This window comes from Alexandromys fortis, unplaced genomic scaffold (assembly GCF_014885135.2).
Source record: "Alexandromys fortis isolate MF-2015 unplaced genomic scaffold, M_Fortis_MF-2015_v1.1 scaffold_118, whole genome shotgun sequence".
NCBI lineage: Eukaryota > Metazoa > Chordata > Mammalia > Rodentia > Cricetidae > Alexandromys > Alexandromys fortis.
In genome coordinates this window covers 4,219,950-4,235,548 of record NW_026068010.1, presented here as the reverse complement: position 1 = coordinate 4,235,548, position 15,599 = coordinate 4,219,950, and the positions used below count along the sequence as shown (strand labels likewise).

The window sequence follows — 15,599 nt, the reverse complement described above, 5'->3', positions numbered from 1 at the left end:
AGAGGGCCCGAGTTCAATTCCCAGTACCCATATTGGGTGGTTACTACTATCTGAAACTTCAGCTCTAGGGGGTTATGATCCCCCTCTTCTAGTCTCAAAAGGCAATGCACTTATATACTCACTGTGTGCACGCACACATGTGTACACACACACACAAAGATAAAAATAAATGTTAAAAAAATGAATACAGGACTGGGATACATCCCAGTGATTGGCATCCTTTCCAAGCATGTACAAGGTCTGAGGTCCCGCCCTAGCACTGTAAAGAAAATACTAAAGAACACAGTAAAGCCAAGTCTTTAAATATTCCCCTCAGAGAAGGAAAATCAAACATGAGTGTGGACAGCCATGGGTTGTTTCCTCTCCTTTCCCAAGGACCTTCTGCATGATCTGCAGGAAGCCTGCAGAGAGGAGGAGCGTCCACTGTGGCTTCCCACCTAGACAGAGATGCCATCACCCGACACCCCCAGTGTCTGCTGACACTCTAATGATAGCTCCACGTTTGTCATCTGTAGCGGACGGTGTCTATCCAGTATCCCTGCCTTGATCACCAGATGTTTTCAACAGCTGGGATCTTTTTCTTACCTATCGGAAGACAGATGACCCCGTGCAGCCTAAAGTGTACAGGGAACTCTGCCATCCGTTTTCAACTGGCAAAGAAAGCCTATATTAGAAACCAAATGGACGCATGGTTTCTTTTTATTAACACAGGCTTTGGTCTATGGGATTTTATGGGAGCATGTGAATGTCCCCCAAAGGGACATACTTTTGAAAAAGGAAATTTATTAGCAGATGTTAAAAACTTTTATTAGTTATTTTATTTATTTATTTAGTTTTTTTGAGACAGGGTTTCTCTCTGTAGCTCTGGCTATCCTACAATTCATTCTGTAGACCAGGCTGACCTCAGTCTCACAGAGATCCACCTGCCTCTGCCTCCCAAGTGCTGGGATTAAAGGTGTGAACCACCACTGCCAAGCTTTTTCCTTTTCTTTTCTTTTTCTTTTTTATTTTTAATGTGGCACAAAACAAATAAAGAATGGGGATTACGCAAAACACTGTGTGCCATGACCAAGTGAATTCCTTGCCCGGGGCAGGGAGAGTGGTGAATCCGCCTCAAACACTACCTCAGACCAGCCGGCTCTTCCCATTACCCTCTTCTAAATGTTTGTGTGGTTCCCTGAAATTCCCCCTTAAAGAAAGAAAGAAAAGAAACAAGCTATTTTCCACTCAAAATCTGTCTTAAATTTTTAGTTGAAAAGAAAATTCTTAGCCTTATTTGGTGTTTTCAAGCTGGTTGATTATAAAGAAAGAAGGACCTTACAAAAAAGTTGAAGCACCAGTTAAAATAGTTGGCATGGGTTGGAGGGACACATGTTTTTAGTCCCAGCACTCAGGAGACAGAGGCAGAAGACTATCCAGCCTGGTCTACATAGTGAATTCCAAGTCAGCCAGGGCTACATGGTGAGACTCCGGCTCAAAGAAAGGTACAAGATGCCCTTTTATGGATCAGTAATGAGCTGCAAGCCCCATTTTCTAACTTGCCGGCTTAATGGTACTCAAGATATAACCAAAAGAGGCCAACCTCAGCTTTGAACTGGCATTCAGGCAAATAACATTGCTACATATGTTTTACCACCCCTAGAACCCCAGTTGAGTAGAAGACAAGAGGAATGTCCGCTCGGATCCTGCAGCCCGTGAGTCGCCTTGGCGGTACTCACGTGATCATGTCTTCCGGCTCTTTGTTTAGCATCTGGACGTTGGTCAGCATCATGCAACGTCCCACTTCTTTATCAAGGTGTCTCAGGATGTTGCCTACGGCCTTGCGGACTTGAGAGTAATACAAGGACATTCCTGAAACACATGCGTTAATCACACTTTTAACTGCATGTATCAAAGAATCGTATCCTGCTCTACCCAAGTGCCGCAAAATTGCCTCTTCAAGGAGGGTCCTCTGCATCTGGGATTTCCTTGAACAGGAGGGCTGAGGGTGGTTCCATTTCTGCCTGCCTAGCTCGAGTGCACTGCCCTGCACTTTGCCAGTGTTTGCCAAATAACTGTTTCAACTTACTTAACAAGAGTTGTAATGCTTTTTAAATGTTTGTTTACTTTTTACTTTATTTATGTGAGTGCTTTTGTCTTTATGTACATGTCTGCACCACATGACTACATGTGTGTAGTACCTGTGGAGACCAGAAGAGTGCATTGGGTCCTATGGACTATAGTTACAGGCAGTTGTGAGCTGCCATGTGGGTGCTGGGAACCCACCCTGGGTCCCTGGCAAGAGCAGCCAGTGCTCTTAACCAATGAGGCAACTCTCCAGTCCTCCTAATTCTAATATTTCAATGAGAAATGTTCTCCATAAAAGTTAAAGTAACTAATTTTGCTTTTGAATTTTGATTTGCTTCTGATTAACAAGAAAACCCACTAGCATTAGCAATGACATGAATAAGTGATAATTCTCATTTGGGGTTAAGAGTTTAACAATTGTATATTGTTGCCTGAAATGCGTGGGCAGATTCATTAGTAAAATAAACATATTGACTCCACTTATAAACTTTAAGATGAGGGAAATGTATTGTCCCCACTGAGTGTGATACGAGTGTTCCTACAGTTAGACGACAACGCACGCACACACACACACACACACACACCACATACCAAACAAAACTGACATCACACTTTAACAAAGTAAGTAGCCATTTCTCATGCATAAAGTCTTTTGAACTCATTGCCTATAACAAAACTAATGTTAAAGTGAAAACTTCTGCACATGTTTCTTTTATATCTTTGGAATTTAGGATTCAGGAAGATATACCAGAGAAAAAAAGTTCTCCTGAAGTGTTTGTGGGAATTGGCATCTTACAATACAAATTAGACCAGTGTTACTCAAAAAAAAGGAAGAAATTTTCTTTGAAAAATAATTTAATGAACAAATCATAAATAAGATTGTTGGAAACTTACTGTACAATGTAGTTAACCAATAACCAATATTAGATGTTTACAAGGACCCAGATGAAAGGCCAACACAAAATGGCAAAATATTTACCAGGAAGTCCTAAGGAGTTTAAAGAGCTCCAGGGTCAGACCCCAGCAGGAATCCGTCACCACAACAGTGTAGGAATGTCTCACTGCTACTTGGCAAAGATTTGGTGTTTTTTTTTTTTTTTTTTTTCTGAGTTCCTCTCACTTCCAGCAAGGAGCTGAGAGTGTTTTTTTTTTTTTTTTTCAGGGATCCATACCCACCTATCATTTTGGCTTCCTCTTCTGTGAGCGTCTTACTTAAATATGTTTTCTTTACTCTCAGGGTGTTTCCCGATGGGAGCACAGCTCCTGTGACCGGCATAGGCGGCTCACCGTCCTTCTGTTGTAAGCTATCGGCGATCACCAAGAATGCGCGCAAACCGATGTTCATTCTCTGTAAGAGGCGCAAGCAAAGACCCCGTCAACTAGAATAATCCAATAGGATTAGTCATGGGGAAACAGCCAGGAAGATGCTCACCAAATTTCTAGTGCGTCTGTGTGTGGAGGGAGAGCAGCAAAGAGATAGGGGTCCTCATCCTGGAGGCGGCTGCACTAAGTCAAACTGAGTCCCACAACTGACTCAATGCTTCACAGAAAGGGACACCATAGATTTTAATTCAAAGACAGTGCAAAGATACTGAGTTCCAAATATGAACCACAAACTAAATATCTCTGATTATTTTACTTATTTTGAGATGAACCAGTTACTACGTGGCCCTGGCTGGCCTGGAATTCATTATGTAGGCCAGGCGGGCCTCAGCTCTCAAAGATCCACCTGCTTCTGCCTCCCACAGCCAGCCACTATCTGTTATTGATCTCTGATTACAAAGGCCAGCAAGTTTGAGAATAAATTTTAGAAACGGAAAGTCATCAAACCTATGGAAACACATAGGGACGTGAACTTGTAAAGTCCAGCTGAACCACGGAGCTTGTTCAAGGCAGGTCACAGCATCTGCTCTCTGCATCACTGTCAATCAAACAGGATCAGGCCTTGCTGCTCCAGCTCCCACCCCAGTACATCTCACCATCATCTTTATCTGAAATTCCCCTGGGGATCCCCTTCATTGACCATCTCCTCACAGGCCTACTGGCCGCTTCTGCCTCTTCTCGGATGAAGAAACTATTGATTTTGCTCACTTTAGAAGTGCGATGTTTATTTTCATATTATTGATTACAAGAGTTCTTTGTATAATCGGGAAAGGAGAACCTTGTGGGGGATGTGAAAATATTTTCTCCCATGCTACGACTCCTACCAGATGCCTTATCAACATGCAAACTTGAAAGCATATACTCAATTTATTGGCTTTCTGTGATTTTTGATTTTTGTGTTCTAGAAAGTTTTGCTCATTCGAGGGTCACAAAAGTTTGCACTTTTTTTTTCCTGGAAGATTTACAGTGTTGGGTTTATGTTTAGGTTGCACAATCCATTTCAAGCTTCTTTTTCCCTGCTTACAGTGAAAACTGTGGACTGGAATTTGTTGTTTTGCAAGGTGCACATCCAATTGTCCAGCACCACTTAGTGGAAAGACTTTTACTCAGTGACTGTATTTCCATAATTGGAAATCAGACAACCATTCATGTGTGACTCTATCTCTAATCTCCCATCCTTAGGGGTCCTTTTTAAAAAATCCACCGCCACTTTTATACTGATTTTATACTAGGCCTTAAAATCAGGTGATGCTAGTCTCCTGTCTCTGAATTATGTTATTTTAGTAGTTTGATGTCCCATGTCAAATTTAATTTTAAGAGAAGCTATAGGGAATATAAGCCAGATTATTATTAAGATGATAACTTAAAACATTTAAGTCAGTTAAGGGTAAGAGAACTCAACAATGGCCAGTCTTTCGATTTGCTATAGACAGTACTTATCTCTACCTATTTGGATCTTTGCCTTTGTTCAATATTTTTTAGTTTTTGAAATAAAAAAATATATAAGTAGTTTACACATTTTGTCTATTTTATTTCTGGCTACTTTCTTTTCATCAATACTGTAAATTATTTAATTTGTTTATTCATTACTAGGATATATAAATATATTCCTTATTTATCTTGTATCCTGAAATCTTCCTAAAGTCATGCATCAACTCCAAATCATTGGATATTTTCTTTCTTTTTTAAAACAAGTGACATCTTCATTTGTGCTAGCATTGTTCTATTGTTACAGGTCTCATGTGCCCAGGCTGGCCTTGAACTCCCTATGGAACTGACTCCTGATCTTCATGCTTCCATCTCTCAACTGCTGTGGGATCACAGGTGTGTCCAGCCATGCACGGCTCCTTTGCACTGTATTTGCTCATCAATGAAAAAACTTCTTGTACTTTAATTCCCAGCCTATCAGTACTCTATTTCTTCTTTTCTTGCCTCTAGCATTGAATAAATCTCCAGTTTCATGTTTTTTTTTTTTTTAAGATCAGGGCAAAAATGAGAGAAAATGACCACTCAAAAGTGCATCTCACAGATACGCATTTCTCATGATAATGGACATGTATACAGCACATAGACAGGCCCAAACCAAGTATGGCCATTACCTAGAAACTACCTAATTGTTGAGTTGTGTTTGACACACTTGGTTTTAAGATATCCCTGTAGGTCTCTGAGCCTTGTTACACAAGCTGATTTCAAAAACATGGAGCCAGGGATGATGGTGTTTGCCTGTAGTCCCTATACTTCAGAGGCTGGGGCAGGATGGTCAAGCGCTTATAGTCTTGCTCAGCAATACAGCCAATTCAAGGCCAGTGTGAGACCCTGTATGATAAAACAACACACCAGTAAGCAGCTCCTGAAGAGCCAATCTGGCTGCTCTCTGAGAAACTGTCCCCAGCAGCAGCGTTTTCACCGGCTGTGCAGCTTCTCTTTCACTGGCCATCGCGTGCCTGCTTCTCAGGGGGACCATGTGTACGAAACGGAGGAAGCTTGTGCGTGTGAAATCCTGTGCGAATGTGTGTGTTGACCTGAGCGGGCCATGTCAAAGACCCCAGAGCCTCAGACCCACAGAGGAATGCTAAAGCCTTTCCCCTGGGGTGAGGAGCATAGAAAAATGGTAAATACTGCCTCAGTTGGCTGAGTGTGAGTACTGACAGTGTGGGCAGAACACATCTACTATAGTTTTCTCCCTGTGAGATGTTTACGGCCTGAAGACTGCTCCCTTACAGAGCAAGAGCAGCCAAACCTCGCCTCTTGATCCAAGGATCTCCTTGTTTATCTAGAAGCAATAACCCTGTTTCCTTTGTCCAGCTGTATGCCACTGCTGCCTTGCTGTTCAACTCTATATAATAAACACTCTGAACTTCCAGAGTGCTGCAGCTTCTTTGCCGAGGGCCTGGACCACAGAAATCCCAGCTTTCTGTCCTGTTTTTCTCTGTGTTTATCTTTGCTTCATTCCCTTGCTGCTCCAGTCATGTCCTTCCCTGGAGACATGCAGGATGTGCAGTCACATGTAACCTTTTGGGCTTATAGCTGTCAGTTAGTAATAGGCAGATTCTTCTATGCTCCTACAAGAGGAAGAGACATAGAAGAGAGCGGGCAAGATGATCCAGTGGGCAAAGGCACTGGTGTTGTGAAAGAAAATGGCTCTCAAAGGGAGTGGTAATATTAGGAGGTGTGGCCTTGTTGAAGTAGGGGTGGCCTTGTTGGAGGAAGTGTGTCACTGTGTGGCCAGGCTTTGAGGTCTCTTGTGCTCAAGCTTCCCTCAGTGTGACACACAGTCCACTTCCTGTTGCATTCTGATCAAGATCTACCCAGCACCATGTCTGCCTGAATGCTGCCAGGCGTCCCACCATGATGATAATGGACTAACCTTCTGACACTATAAGCCACCATCTCAATTAAATGTTTTCCCTTATAGAGTTGCCGTGGTCATGGTGTCTCTTCACAGCAATAGAAACCCTAACTAAGACAGGCATTTACTGCCAAACCTGGCAATTTAAATTTTAGCTTTGTGACCCTTAAGGTTCCTGCCCTACTTGAGCTCCTGTCTGATTCCTTAAATGATAAAGTACAATATGGATGTATAAGCCAAAGAAACCCTTTCCTCCCCAGCTTGCTTTTGGTCATGGTGTTTCATTGCAACAATAGAAACCCTGACTAGTACAAGTAACCCAGTAATTCTGAGACTTGTTAAAATAGTAAATTTGTAACTACTGAGTTATGAAGAAGATGTCGGGCATGTTGCCCACGTGAGAATTCTGTTATCGCCCAGCTCTGGACCTCGAAGGGGCCCCTGGTTTTGACTTTCTCCTGACCTGCTGACTGTGATGGCAGCCATTCCAGAAGCCCATGAGGTCATCAGCCACAACAAGAAACTCCCATATTTTAGTTTCTTGTTCTGTTAGCAGAAATGTGGCAATCAGGAGGGTTCAGGGTACGGTGGGAAGGGGCAGAGGATGTAGGGGCAGCTCAGGAGCTGTGCGGAGCCTCTCATCCCCTTCCCGTAATGACTGGAAGAAGGAGCAGGCTGTCACAGTGAGGGCAGAGAGAAGCAGTCGGTAATCTCTACGGTATGGGATTTCTTTCCCTGGCCTCGCTTTCTTTCTCCTCCATGCCCTTTCAGTTTGCAGTGAGTTAGTTCCAGTATCAAGCTTCTGGGCAGGGACCTAGAAAAGTACTTGCCCATTTTAACAGAGGACAAGCCGAGGGTCAGAAGTAGAGGTCACATGGCTAGAAAAAGAAGCTGAGCCCACGACAGGTGGCAAAACCAGCTTCTGGCTTTCGGTCCAGTGTGCTTTTCATAATCTCACAGAGAAAGGGCTGCAAAGAGGCCGCTTGGCCGGCGTGTTTCTAGGGGCTGCTGGTGTTGAAAAGATTAAGACCAAATTGCCATTCATTTGCTGAGCCTAGAGCTCCACGGAGATGTAACACCCACCAGGGACTCATCTCCGCGAGGTGCCGGGACCTCGCGCTGGCATGCTGTCACGGAACGATGTTTGTCCACTTGGTTATCTAATTTCACTGTGTTGGAGGAATCTCACCACTCCCTGTGTTTACCCATCTGCTCATCACATCCCCACACTAGCCAGTCTTTGTCACGCACTCTTTGGGGCAAGAATGATTCCCCTTTGACAAGAGCAGAAGACTACAATGCACGGGCATTGGGTCATCCTGAAGCAGTTCACCTCAAAATTTACTCCTGAAAAAAAAAAACTGACGTCCAAAACAGGACACAGAGAAAACAGTTTCTGTGTCTCAAGACCCTTGAGAGGCACTTCTCCTTCCCCACCCAAGCCCCCCAGACTTCCAGAGCAAAGGTATGGGCTCTGTGAATAAGGTTTGCACAGACGAATCTTTCATACCTCTGGATTGAGGCTAAAAGCCTTGGCTGGCTTTCCCACGCAAAGAAAGTCGAAAATGATTTCCTTCATTGCAAAGTCCAGACGCTCCTGGAGGGGGGTGGTGCGTAGCGGGGGAGTGGGGTGGGAGGAAACAAACAAAATAAAAATGCGGAATGCTGAGTTTAGCACTATATGCAAGTTGCCCCATATGCAGCTGGGGTGTTTCCTAATTTTTATGGGTCACGGGGAGCCCCCGAAGGAAGATCGGGTGTATCGGAACTGCCTGAGGAGGTGCAGTTTCTTGAGTAGTGCACAGAATCAGCTCCGTGAGCACAGGGAGGCTGGAGCCACAGAACCAAATACCAAAAACATACAACCACTGGGCATCTGGACCCAAAACAGCCTAGATTCTTCCCCCTTGTCCTATACATGTTGATAACTTTTTGAAACTCAGCGGAGAAAGATATTTTTAATGATATCACTACAAAATGACCATTTTCCTCCGTTCTTTAACTTCGAAAACATCCTCTGGCTCGTACATAAAAATTAACCCGGGGGTGGAGGAAGAAGATTTAAGACATAAGACATACCATTTAAGGTGGGGCCTGGCCATACAAGCCAGTAACTATTATGATAGGACATGTTCATTTTCTATACAGTATTCCGGAACAGCCAAAGCACATATACCTCATGACTACATTTGGAAAAGTCCTACGAAATTTTCCGTGTGCAGAGTAAGCAATGCCCTTTCTCTAAGGATCCATATTAAAGAAGTCCCTCAGAGCCCCAAGAGAGAGAGAGCTGCTAGGTATCAAACAGCCTGTGCACCGAATCTTACATCTTTATATGAATAGCAGCAGCAAGCCCTTCAGCAACAGTTGCAGACCGGTAGTCTCCTTTGAGCATATAATACTCTGTGGCCTACCGGGCAAGAATCTCTACCTTAGCTTTTGAGATAAAGAAACCAAGATGGAAGATGTTCTTTGGTTTGAGGTAAAAGGTTTGCTAGTGACAAAGGCCAGGCTAGGACAGGAAACTCGCAGAGGTCAAAGGGGGGAGGGGTCAAAGATTGTACCCACTAAGTGTTTTTAAGAGAAAAAGGCAGCCAGGTACGTGTGCTTAATTCTAGCACGTGGGAGGCAGACACAGGAGGATTGTGAATTGGAGGTAACCCTGGTCTACAGAGCTAGTTAGAGGCCAGTCAAGGTTAAAAAATGAGACACTGTCTCAATACTAAATAAAACAGTGGACTTGGGGCGCCCTTCAGCAGGGGAGTGCGCACCTGGCACGAGAGGGGTCTCGGGTTCAGCTCACCAACCCCTCCCCGCAAGTAAAAATTTTAGTAAATATTACAGCCACACTAGCTTTAATATCACTGAAATCTCTTTTCAAAGTAAATTAATTTTGAGCGAAGGATACAACTGGTAAATGCTAATTTCCCCATGGAATTATTTTCTCCTCACGGAGGAAAAGGAGAGGACTGACATTGATTCTTCAATTTCACTAGATTGCCTTTTAAAAAACTAAATTTCTGTCAGATGCCAGACCTTTTGATTCCTCTTGACTTACAGAGTACAGAGCAGAAATCTGGGGAAAGTGGGACCAAGAGTCCTTGCTACTAAAGTCTTCTCGTTTCTGTCAGTGCCGGGACCAACTCAGGATCTCATCGGTGCTACAGGCAGCTTTCCTGGTGGGCTCTGACCTAGGTGAATTGCTTAAACTCCATCTCTCATCTCTCTTAGCTGCTGAAGGCACTTGATGTGTTCATCTGACTGAAGCAAGACAGTAAGCTGTGTGGGCACACGAGCCCTCCTGAGAAGTCTGGACACATTAGGATTACTATGGCCTGTTTCGTTTCTTACTTCCCCTGAAGGAGACCGGCAGCGATGTGTGCCTTACCTGGGCGATGAACTGGATAATCTTCACGAAGATGTTCAGAGGCATATCCCTGGGCACAACGCCGCGGGACCCTTTGGGGAAAAGCGTGGTGGTGATGGTTATGAGTCGGCTGGAAGATAAGGGCAGGAAAAAGAGAAAACAAGCGAGATTGGCTGAGATCTAGCTGTCAGGGAGATGTTCGCATTTCATCCTATCTTAGTATCAGAAGGGGGAAAAAAAAAGAACCAAACCCTTCCTATTAGCATAATTACTCTATGAAGACATTTTTTTTTCTATCCATAGCAGTTGGAAAATGACAGACAGCTGCTTCCTTCCTCAGTGTACCAAATGCCGTCCAGCCGCAGACCCTATCAGTCCTGGCGGAGACTAACGCTTTGGCAAAGGCTGCGAAGGCAGCGGTGAAGCTCCGATACCTGAGGCCTTGCAGGAACCATCAGCTCTGAGCATGTTTTCACTGGCATAGGGTAGGCAACAAGGAAGGCGAGCAGCCCGTGCAATGACTGAGCAGTGCAGTTCCAAGGCCGACCCCAGGAACAGGCTCGGGCCGACCCCAGGAACAGGCTCGGGCCGACCCCAGGAACAGGCTCGCCGGAGTGCACCTGTCCTTACCTCTGAGTTGCAGTGTTGCTTTCACACTTGATTCGGATCATGTAAACCCAGAGTAACCTGTAGAGAGACTCCAGGGCCACTCGAGCCATCTTGGGGTCTTTGTTCTGTAACAGAATCCAAAATGTACGATTACTTGTGGGATGGTGGTCCAGGCAGGAGAGTGTTCCCTAAGCAGCTTGGGAAAGGTGGGTGTGGTTGGGACGCAGGCAACCCTGGGCCATCTGCCTTCCAGTGTCATTGGATAACTCATCCACGAGGGCTATGAATGTGACGGCAAGACAGGAATGTCATGGGAAGTCCTCATTCTGTCTTTGCCAAAATGGAAACTCAAGAGATGGCCAAGCAACCAACAGAATCGCATAGCACTTACAGAAGAATCGGATGTGGTTCCCATGACAGATGATGTCCTTGTAAATACTGTTATAGTTTTAGTTCTTCTACCCCCATACCATATGATTATTCTCTAATGCCTACTGAGAGTAATACGTACCACACACCATGGTATAAACTAGACACAGAGAAAACAGCTCCTGTGTCTTAAGGCGGGGGTGGGAGAGACTTTTGTGTTTGTGCCTGCTTAGTTTATTGTATTATTAATATTATTAATAAATATAACACATCATATTACATCATAATAAAATAAATATTATATAAAATGGATTATTATATATTAGTTTATTAGTATGTATTTATATCTGCTCCCAGTTTAATTTACTTATTGTTCTATTTGTCTACTGAAATGTGAATGATGTTTAATTAGTAAAGTCTTATAATATATTTTAATATCTGGTATATCTACCTTCCACTGTCTACTGCTTTTTAAGTAAATCTACCATCAGACCTAGCGCTGCTACTCCTGTGTATTTACCCAGAGAACTCTAGGTCCTGTTTGACTGAGGCCCTAGGACTAGATCTGGTCCCATTACAGAAACACCTCCACATCAGTGTTCCACGCAGCAGCCAGCAACAGCAAAACGGACAAGGAAAATGTGATACACAATCACAGTAGAATTCCCTTTCAGCCACAAAGAGGGATGAAGTTATGTGTTTGCAGGTAAAGGGGTGCAGCTGGAGATAATCAAACTGAGTGGATTAAGCCGGTCTCAGAAGGACAAATGTTTTACGATCTCACTCACTTGTGATCTGAAATTTAACATAGTCACACAAAGTCAAAATGTGTATATTAAATAAAAGTAGAAGGGAATTGTCTGGGGACAGCTAGAATTGACAGGAGGTGCAGGGAAGGGAAGGGAGAGTAGGAGACATGGGGTGTGTGTAGGAATACAACTCAAAATACAATATATACCTGTAAAACAATGTAAAGAACAAAAGAAATTGCACAATACAGCTTAGTGATAAAATGGCTGCCTAGCATGCTTGAATTCAGTACCCAGCACGAGATTAAGAAAAACATTAAAATAACGGATATATTAATACTTAAAAGCCAAAAAACTTAAGAATTTTTCATATTCTTAGTTGCTTACCCTTCTACATAAATGTTATATGTACTAGTCTAGCTCAGGGAAGGGCAGGGAATCCAACTTTTGAGATGTGCCTTCTTACATACAAAGCTTAAAAGAGATTTTTGCCCGTTAATGATCTGACTTGTACAATGCTTTGATTCATTAAATGAATTGAAACTAATAATGTTACATTAAAAAATATCTAGGCCTCACTGGTATATTCTCATATTGTTATTGTGCAGGACAAGAGGATTTTAAAATGATAAAGGTGGGGTGTGTGTGTGTGTGTGTGTGTGTAAAAATGGCAATTCTCCTGCCTCAGTCTCCCCAAAGCTGGGACCACAGGTGCCCATTTTCACATCTGGATTTCCTGACATTTATTTATTTTTAAAGACCCTTATCTTTAGTGCGCATGAATGTGCGCATGTGTGCAGGTGCCTGTAGAGGCTGGAGGAGGGCAACAGATCCCCTTGAGCTTGAGTTACAAGTGGTTAGGAGCCACCTGATGTGGGCTCTGGAAGTAGCAAGGGCTCTTAACCACTGAGCTGTTGCCCCAGGCCCCTCCTTGCCTTTGTCTTGGCTATTCAGTGGCTTTTCCATGTTTCCTGGAGTGTAAAGCACCTACAGAATACAACACAAAGCTCTTCACAGACGGAGTCTGTTTAGTGCCCATGTGTGACATGGGGCTTTTTCTGCATCAGGTTGCTCCTAGCTTTTCATGCTGATAGTGGGCGTGGGGCTAACCCTGATGTTGGAGCTGGAGTTTGGAATGCGGTTCAGTCTCTGTAGCATCAGTCCCATGGGCTCCTCTCAGTGTTAGCAATTTCTTGTTTTAGACCCTTCTATTGATGCACAATTAATAAAAGCCCAGACAGAGAAATTGAAGTTCAGCCTGGAGATCCGAAAAGCAAAGCAGTCAGACATTGACTCTTATCTCAGCCTCAGTCTAAAATGGTGATCCTGCCTCCAGGAATCTCAGAATGAGACTGTGTCTGAGAGCTGTTTTTTCTGGTTTTATATTCTCTCTAGGGCTTGGATTAAAGGTGTGTACCACCTGGTTCCTAAGGCAACTAGTGTGACTATTGGGATTAAAGGTGTGTTTTACCATTACCTGGTCTATAAGGCTGACCAGTGGGGCTGTTTTACTCTCAGATCTTCAGGCAAGCTTTATTTATTAAATACATTTGAAATGCCACTGCATCTTATGGGTGAAATGCCTGTGTAGGGGAGCATGGACTGAGTCTGCACCCAGGTCCTTCCGGGACCGTTAATAACCCTTTATTCAGCTTCCCCTTAAGGTTTTGACAGGAACTCTAAAGAATATTATAATTTTGAAATCATTCATTTTCAAAGCAAGCTGCCCTACTGTTTCAAACACAACTTGGCTCTTTCGACCACAGCAATAAATTAGTATACAAAATATTTTAATTTTAACCCCAGATACATTAAATATATTCAGAAAGCATTCTTGATCATTAAAAAAAAATCTGTTCTAGTTCCTTTCTATTTCTCTGATAAAACATGGACCGAAAACAACTTGGGGAAGGAACATGTTTTTTGGCCTATAACTAATAGTCTATGATGAGACCAAGGCAGGGACGGGGAGGCAGAGACCGATGCAGAGGCCATGGAGAAACACTGCTTTGCAGTGGATATTTGTGTGCTGTGTGAAGATGGATTGCTGTGATTGGTGAATTAAAAAGCTGACTGGCCAATAGGTAGGAAGGAAGTATAGGCGGGACTTCCGGGAAGAGAAAGGAAGAGGAGGGGAAGGTGCACAGGAGACACCAGGAGACAGGAGAGGAAACAGGATGGACAGTGCAGAATAAAGGTAACCAAGCCATGTAAAGGAACGTCGATGAAAATATATGAGTTAAGTTATAAGAACTACTTAGGGCTGGGTGGCAGTGGCACGGGCCTTTAATACCAGAACTCCGGAAGAAGAGGCAGGTGGGTCCATATGCGTTTGAGGCCAGCCTGATCTACAGAGTGAGTTCCAAGACAGCCAAGGCTACACAGAGAAACCCTCTCTTGAAAACAAACAAACAAACAAATAACTTAAGAATAAGCCTAAACTAAACCTGAACTTTCATAATTAATAATAAGTCTCCATGTCATTTTTTGTAAGCTGGTGGCCCAAAGAAATATCTGTTTACACTGCTTACTAGCTTGGTCCTCAGGACTTGCTCAGCCTGCTTTCTTAGAGAATCTAGGACCACCAGCCCAGGGATGGCACACCTGCATCAGTCACTAATCAAGACAGTGCCCCACACATTTGTCTGTTGGCCAGTCTGATAGCACCAGTTCCGTTGAGGTTCCCTTTTCCCAGGTAACTCTTGATTTGAATCATGTTGATGAAAAACTAGTGCCGTTTTGAACAAAATGACCATTTTCTATCTGTAAAAGACGCATTTAAAATACTAGAATTAGTAACTGCAAAAGCGGACCAACTAGGGAAAGTGGCAATGGCAGCTTTTGGGCGCTGCAGCCGACTGCTAAGTGCTCAGATGAATGTCTGAGAGAGCCCACAGTGTAACCGCTGACGACCCTGAAAGGCATTTCGGTTCGTGCAGAACTTGAAAACCTCATTCTCTGCCCACTGCTATTAGATTTCACTGCCAACTTGAAGGAAACGAACGATTGCAATCTTGGATTTCACAATTAGCTCCTAGAGCCAGGGCATCGTCAGTGCTAAAATCAGGTCCATGTAGATTATTATATAATTACAGTAAATGACAAAATAACATAATTAATCTTAAGTACTTCCCCAAATTAAAATGTCTTGGGGGAAGAAAACAACACAAAACAAGGCAGCATGTATAAGCACATGCAAGAATTTTTAGGTTTTTTTTTTTTAATGATGGTAGCAAACATTGCACCGGAGAAGGAAGTGGAGCCATGGCTTTGGACACAGGGGAGAGTGACTGTGAAGAATTCGTTTGATTTGCATTTTGTTTTTTAAATAATTCATAAAGGTTCTTTATTTTAGTTTATGCACATTGTATCTTGCCTGCTTGTACATCCGTGTTCTCCTTGTGTTTCTGGTATCCATCGAGGCCCAGAACAAGGTGTCAGATCCCTTGGAACTGGAGTTACAGGTGGTTGTTGAGGCCACCATGTGGGTGCTGGGAACTGAACCTGGGTCCTCTGCAAGAGCAGCCAGTGCTCTTCACTGCTGAGCCATCTCTATGGCCCCTCGTTTTCTTCTTTTTGAAAAATGGTCTTGCTATACATAGTTCAGGCTAGCCTTAACTTTGTAATCCTCCTGCCTCAGCTTCTCCAGTGCTTGGATTACTGGCACGCATCACTGCACCAGGAGTGCCTGTTCTTACATTACAGA

The 15,599-nt window shown here is 43.5% G+C and overlaps 1 protein-coding gene across 4 annotated transcripts in view; it reads right to left on the bottom strand.

Moving 5' to 3' along the window:
- Positions 1 to 15,599, bottom strand: part of Fry (FRY microtubule binding protein) — a 390,417-nt gene that overhangs the window by 132,270 nt on the left and 242,548 nt on the right. For all 4 annotated transcript variants that reach the window (XM_050161917.1, XM_050161914.1, XM_050161915.1 and 1 more), the window contains 5 exons: positions 10,797 to 10,900; positions 10,188 to 10,296; positions 8,310 to 8,396; positions 3,244 to 3,415; positions 1,719 to 1,851 (listed from right to left, as the gene is read on the bottom strand). In XM_050161917.1, coding sequence (XP_050017874.1) covers positions 1,719 to 1,851; positions 3,244 to 3,415; positions 8,310 to 8,396; positions 10,188 to 10,296; positions 10,797 to 10,900 — 605 coding nt within the window. The remainder of the gene's footprint in view (positions 1 to 1,718; positions 1,852 to 3,243; positions 3,416 to 8,309; positions 8,397 to 10,187; positions 10,297 to 10,796; positions 10,901 to 15,599) is intronic.